The sequence below is a fragment of the Macrobrachium nipponense genome, chromosome 4 (genome assembly GCF_015104395.2).
Source record: "Macrobrachium nipponense isolate FS-2020 chromosome 4, ASM1510439v2, whole genome shotgun sequence".
NCBI lineage: Eukaryota > Metazoa > Arthropoda > Malacostraca > Decapoda > Palaemonidae > Macrobrachium > Macrobrachium nipponense.
Window position 1 is genome coordinate 15,159,479 of NC_061100.1, and position 7,500 is coordinate 15,166,978.

At 34.2% G+C, this 7,500-nt stretch overlaps 1 protein-coding gene across 14 annotated transcripts in view; it reads left to right on the forward strand.

Moving 5' to 3' along the window:
• LOC135210724 (1-phosphatidylinositol 4,5-bisphosphate phosphodiesterase classes I and II-like) overlaps window positions 1–7,500 on the forward strand; it is a 634,901-nt gene that overhangs the window by 575,900 nt on the left and 51,501 nt on the right. For all 14 annotated transcript variants that reach the window (XM_064243527.1, XM_064243524.1, XM_064243531.1 and 11 more), the window contains 2 exons: window positions 3,582–3,703; window positions 6,534–6,628. In XM_064243527.1, coding sequence (XP_064099597.1) covers window positions 3,582–3,703; window positions 6,534–6,628 — 217 coding nt within the window. The remainder of the gene's footprint in view (window positions 1–3,581; window positions 3,704–6,533; window positions 6,629–7,500) is intronic.

A 7,500-nucleotide genomic window follows, 5' to 3' on the forward strand; every position in this document is an offset into this window, starting at 1 on the left:
CATATTTGTAATAACCACATTTATGTCTAAACTCCTCATTTCTCACCCTTTCTGGGTATACAGTACTTATCATAATAAGGCTTAGTGCAGGGAATGAGTGAAAAACTTTCGCCTTCCATGGCAAGATTCATCCTCATGCACGAGAGCTTCAGCAGATTATACTAAGGCACTTTTCTATAAAGACAAATACATATAATTTCAGTTCGGCGCGTACGTACATATATTTGTCAAATTCAAAAACATTTTATCAGAGCTGATGAGACCCATTTGCATACATGTGTACATGAGCAGAATAAAGCTATTTTTGTCTTTGTAAGGAAAGTGTGTTAGCTTGTTCTTATTGGGATCTGTCATGCAAGGTAGTTGAATCCTGCCTTGGAAAATGAGAGTTTCCTCATTTATTCCCAACCTCGCTAAAGGCTTACAGTGATAATTTTATCCAAACAAGTGAGGAAGTTGAAGCTTTGACATTATTGTGGCCATTACAGATACATATATATTGTAACTGGTAAAAAGGCAGCCCAAGTATTCACAGGGGATGTTTACCACAACCCCTTACAAATAGCTAAAAATCCACGAATAGTACTTGAAACCCATCTAAAATGTTTAGTATTTTGATAGTTCAAAAACCAAAAAAAAACTGAAAATGCTTATATCCGAGTACATATTTTAATAATTTTATCACAAAAAAATGCCTTTAGTCACAAAAATAATATGAAAATACAGTAATTAGTAAATATTTATCAATGAAAAGTACAGTGAATAAGCAAATTTTCCGCGAATAATTGCTATATATGTTTTATAGAAAAGTATATGTATGTATGTATGTATATGTGTGTACTTAGCAACTTCCAAAACAAAATGGAATGAACAGAAATGAGCAGCAATACCAGTCTTTTCTGTCATTGATTTAGATAACTTCCTGTCTGATAACTAGAATTTCATGTTTAGTAGATAACTAACTATACAAACCTTTGTTCAGAGTACCAAACTTTTACAACCCATTATATGAACTTCAAATAGCAATGTAAGATACCTGAAATACCAAAATAATTAGTACGGTAAGTGCTTTGTTACTGTACACCAAACAAATAGTGTTCTTGGGTGCTGTATACAGTAATGTTTGTTTCATACAGCCCAGTTATACACATTTATATTCGTTTATACATTTCCAAAATGCTTCAGAATCACCTGTCTTTCATCCTCTGGATCCTCTGTTTTATCTCAACCAGTAACCTCTCAGTGTGTAATCTTGTGGTGCTCTTATCAGACCTAGGGTAGCTTAGAACAAGTTGTGTTCTCATTGTATTTGAGTGCCTTACTAGGTCTCAAAAGAGTCACTTCAGGAAACCCTCCTGCTGATGCTTATTATGATGATGGTCTTCTACTGGCAGTTGTTATTCAGTGAGAATATCACTAGTTTCCAAATTCATACAAAAGGCAAGATGTTTTCCCCAAGACTCTTCTCCATACCTTCCTTGTCCTTTGTCAGTAAGGGACAGGAACTACTCTGTCTAGTGAGAGTATCAGGATATACTCACAGAGAACCAAGGGTAACACTTCAATACTTCAATACCGTTCCTCACTACAGGGTGAAGGAAGAAGCAGATGATATGAACTTGGTCTTTGAGTGGCTAAGGCAAGTGATTTAAGTACATTCAGCTGGTGAGGCACAACAGATAAAAATGTATGTCACCATTTTGAAGTACTGTACTCTTGTTTTCTTTTAATTCAAATGGTCAAACTTGTATTTGCCACCTGTTGGAGAAGAGGTTGCCGATTTATCATTCTCTTCTTTATCTATCATTCATGGCACTGCTATGAGACGTGGTCTTCTGTGGCTACTATTAGCTGCTATTTTGGATGATGATGGTAAGTATTCTGCTCTTCCAGTTTTGAAAGACTTACCAGAAACAAATGTCTTGTTGTACATTCCATAGGTTTGTAACTATACCTTTTTTTTTTTCAAACTTATACCAATATAATACCTTTTTTTTCAAACCTATACCAATGTATTATACTTAGTTCCTGACGCCTTATAGTACTCAATCACTTTTTTTTTTTTTGTCTCTTACAGGCATACACAAGCACTTGTGGGCATTCAACATGTTGCCCTTCTGCCTAATAATATCTCATAGATATATGTAATTAGTGGGGTTGTGATGAAATAAGCTGTTTTTGTAGCTTTAGTATTTTCTTACAGAGCCATTAAACTTAAAATTAGTTCTTCCTCTTCCATCTCAAATCTCAATGCCTCTTATGCAATGTACATGAAAAGTAAATTTGAGATATAATGAGGATCCAGAGAGAGCCTAAATAGTGAGACTGTTATGTTCTTAGGCTGTCTGATGGCAAATAACTGGTGAGCCTCGGAATGTTCAAGTTACAATTGAAGGTATATGTATAATTGTGTCAGCAAGTCAGTGCTGGATAATCCACCAATATACGAGGTGGCTGATACCCAAGATGTTCTACAGTAAAACAGCCTAAACAGTATACTTTTAGGTTAAAAAAGAATTGCCACTATAGCCAATGAAAGCCTTCAAGAGCCAAAACATTAATTTCTTGAAAAAGTAACAAAAGTCAGCTCACACAGAAACTGGAGAGAGAGAGAGAGAGAGAGCATCCTTTATTTCTCACCCAACTAATGGCTGAAGAAGGTAACAAACTCGTTGGAACTTGGTGCGTAACATTCACAGGAAAGTCAGGCAGAAAGTATGGTTGGGAGAATAAAAATCCACAGAGATAGCTATGTCATCAGATGTAAAGAAGCTTTTGGAAAGGTTTTCTGAAGCATCATTAGACAATTTAAGTATCAGAAAGAAGAGAAATACTGGTGAGAACAGAGGCTTACTATTGTTTAACAGGTGCAAGTGATTGGTAAAGTGGATGAAAAAATACAGTTCTACTTTGATTTATTAGGTATCATGGGAAACCTGTGATACTCAGAGTGAAATAAAATATTTATGCATGTACACACAGCCACTTCCAGTATATTCAGCTTTATCCTTAGAAATTCTCTGACACAAACCAATCAGTCAATCTGTACAGCATATCTCATGAAGTCAGCAGGTATTGGATGATTTTTGAGTATTTTCTCATATCATGTATCATTTAATCTTATATGTAGAGCTTCATGAATTCCTATTTGCTCCATACTTGATGGTTCTTGTGGCACTACTTTGAAAACTTTATGTTACAAAAACGTTGAAAGTTTGTAGATTCCTGTTTGTCTTATTATTTTATTTGTAGGTTATTCATTGTAGTAGTATGTATTCGTATGTAGATTAAATGATATGATAACTACAAATTGCAGTAGAAGTAAAATGGAATTTCCATCTCAGCTGAATACCCTTAATGGTGATTTATAAGTGTTATACGATGGTAATAAGTGGTTATTTTCAAACAGAATTTTGTTTACCTTAAAGACTGTAGATTCCTTGCTATTGTATCTCTGTCTTTTATGTAGTATTTATAGTTTGGTGTATAGTGTATTGGAATGAAAATGTTCATTTTCACAATATATTGTTAAAAAAAAATCTTTACAAAAAACTTATGCGCTAATATTTTTGCCATTTCAGAAACTAGTAAACACGTTATAGAAGCAGAAAGTTTAGAAAAACTATGGAATTACAAGACCGTTAAAGAGAAAAAAGTCGAATTAGAAAAGAACTTAGAGAAGCTAAGAAAAAAGTTTGAGAAGGTATGTTATTCTGTTTTTTACTGTCTGCTGCTCATATATTGTTCTTGTTCAATTTATATTTTGTTACATCCATTAACATGCTCTAGGTAAGAAATCCCTTTGTTACAACTTAAGGAACAAACTAATAATTATCATGAGAGACTGAACATAACCCCTGACATAGTCAGCTGGGTGTCTGTTGGACAACACCAGCATCTAAGATTTGTGGGAAAATCCAATTTGTCATCAATTTTAATATTTCTTACGAGTTTTTCTCAAGTTGCACCTGTTGTTCAACAAATAAGAAATATTAGGAACCTCTAATCTTCCCTCTGTATCATTGAAAATGTGCTGTATGTACTGACTGCAAAAAGCTATACTAATTAAATTTATTGGAAGTGAACATACATAATAACCTATAAAATAGAGATATAAATTCATACTTCACTTAAGAATTGAATCCAAGACCTATCAGGGGAGATGGTGACTCAAACCAGGTCACTTTGCATGTTGAATGCATTGTATGTGCCAGGTGACTAAGTTCATTGTTAAATCTGAATGAATTTGAAAACTGACATGTGCAATACTGTACAAAATATAGAGATAAATTTCTGCCCTCTGTTGGTCACTAGTTGGTCGGGAAATTAGGCAAAACTGATTGGTGCAAAGAAGTACTGTGTAAATACTTGGGTTCCAACTTTTTTATGATCTTAGTGACCTTCTCATAGGCCTATAATATTGAACAATAAGCCCTTTATATTTCTGGCAGACAAGAAGATAAGAATAGACACACCTGTAAAGGGACCCAGGTTTGATGAAGAGCTTAAAAGGATTTATGTCCTAGCAGAGAAGGAAGATGTATTGAAAGCACCTATAGTAGAGCAGGATGAGATCATCTTTAGCATGATCCTTCACTGGGACTGTAAGATTATCAGCTTAGACAAGCAGCTGAAGCCAAGAGAGGTGACCTGAGCCATGGAATCCAATACAGACCTTTCCAAGTCCAAGGACTTTTTCTCTTTAACCTTCTTGTTGCCAATGCCAAGGCTAAGACAGTCACTAACACTAAAAAACTTGAACAGGGAAACATTGTAGTAATGGCTGCTATGAACAAATTGTGCATCCTACCTGTCTCTGTTGGTGGACTGAAGGCTATGTTGGTATCATCTGTCCAGATGTTCTAGTCAGCCATGACACCCACCCTCAGGGATTGAAGGTCTAACTATGGGAGTTGTTGGGCTGTCCTTTCCTTCTCCCAGTTGACCTGTACCTTTCTGGAACAAGACTTTAGAGCATTTCCTTAAGGAATTCTCTGTTATCACCCACTAGCAAAAGTGGGTCCTTGGCATAACTAACACTTCCATCAATCCACCAAATCCATGTTTCTTTTATGAAGCCCCAAAGGCTATGAGACCTGTTTCTTCACTTGGCTGAGGGACATTCTCATTTTTCATAAGCTTCTCAGTGTATTGATGACCGTGGTTCTTAAAATTGAAACCTTTTTGTGCCATACAGACATTAAGGCAAAAGAAGAATCCTACACATTCTCAAGGCTATCAATTAGTATTATATCTGTGCTACTCAAATTTCTTAGCTTTCTTTCACTATATTCTACTGTCCTTCCTCTCATGAGATAGTTTTCACTTGTTTTGCCTATTGGAACTGTAACTTTATGGATTTGGCAGAATATATATGAGCTGTACAGTAGTAATCCATAGATAAAGGTCTCTTCAAGGCACTTACTGAATGCATTGTCGCTTATAAATAGAAAAGATATACTTTATGTACTAAAAGTTTATAAGGTTTTATGGAGTAAAAAATGCAGATTACTGTATATGAGGTAATGAATCTGGTAAGATAAGTCACACCTGGCATTTTATTGTGGAAATTCCATTTGTTTGATCCATGACTAATGAATAATCCACATAATCAAATCCATGTGGGAAGGGAATGCAGGTCAACATAAGCAATTAAATGCATTGTTTGTGAATGTCAAGTTTTGAAAACAAATTAATCTAATTTTGCAGATTCCTGGGCAATTTTACTTGGACAATTATTATTTCAAGGAATAGTAATGAATAATTAAAACTTACATTTTACCATTAAAAATCACCCCTTCAGACTAGCCATAAGATAGTCAAGTGTTTGGCTCAGTGATGCAGTTAAACTTCTCAACTCTTTCGCTTACTGATGATGTATATGAACATCATCCAAAGTCCTTTGCTTACCGATGATGTATATCAACATCATCCAAATTTAAGACCTTCTCTTTCTGATGACATATCCAAATGTTGAAAAAAGATTACTTAAAGAATAAATGATCAGCTGCAAAATTAAAAAAAATTGAGCAGTCTACCTTGAAAACTGTCAGAGATATGCGTCTTTGAACAAATAAGGGTATATGTATATAAACATTTCTACACTTATCATTTGAGTCATTGCCACTGCCTACAGACGTAATTGTCATAAGAGTCTTACGCGAAAGGGTTAATAGTAATAATAAAGATTAGATAGTCCTTAACCATCTTATTCTCATGTTATTTTCAGCCAGTTTAACCAAGTAACTGATGGAGCCGGCCAGTAAGACATTAAAATAAACTGCCTATGTCTAATCAGAAAGCAAGAATTTATATAACTTGAACATGATAATATTCAAAATTCTTGTGTTTAATTTGAATATGTTAAATAAATATGTACGTATGTAGGTATAACAATCAGGAGATATCAGCCCAATAATATCAAGTTAGGATTCTGGTTATCATAGATTGTATGAAAAAGCTTTATTTTATTTCAAATCATCATAAACATCAGCAAATTTAATTTCATTAAAGGCATATTTTCATTTATACAGGAGCAGCAAAACCTTGTTCAACAGCATGAAAAGAGAAGATCTCAGTTGCAAAAGTCGTATTCGAAACTTGTTAAAAAAATCTCGACCAAGGGAATGTAAGTTTTTATCCCTCTTTATTGTTTATTTCTTATTAGCATAGTTTATACACTTTTCAGGGGTTGAACAAGTAGCATTTGAAGTAGGGAAATATGAACGTGGTAGTAGTGCACCTTATGGTAGAAAAAAGGTTTTATATATTCAAGGACCTTTCTTCTTTCACTAAATTTCTGTGAATCTAATGTTACGGTTCAGCTATGTTAGTGCCATGTGCGTGTCATATGATTTCACTGTGGGATTTTACACGTAGTGTAACTAATAAGATTTACTTCTCTCTAAGTGTGGGTATTCTCCTAGGCCTGGGTTGTTATTTTGTCATCCAAACATGTGAATGTGGTTGTGGATTTCAATTGCACTCCACAATGGATAGTTCTTGTTGTTAGTGCAGTATCATGATGCTAAAAGTAAACAAAACTGAGCATTGATTATATTGCAAGTGTTTTGATAATGAAGGTTTTGGGTATTCAATTTTTTTGATCCATGATTTTTACTCACTTTGTCATGATATGTTTAAAGGCAAAAATTCTATTTCCTGGACATGGAGTATTACTGTATTCGGTACCCATCATCACCTTCCATTTTATATGTATTCACAATATTTTAATCGCAATCATAAGAATGAAATTCTTTTGTGTAACCAAAGAACTTTTCAATGTTCAATTAGTGTTAGTCATTGTAATGTTTACTTCTAAATTGAATGATATTCCCGAGGAATTTCCAGTCTTTTTTTTTAAGGTGAAAGTATAAATTTATGGCTTCATATTTCTAGTTCACTGTAATTTGTTTGGTGTGTCCAGATTCCCATTTGCATATGTGAAAAAGTCTGTCAGACCAAAACAAATGCTTAACATATTTTCTCTATATTTCAAAT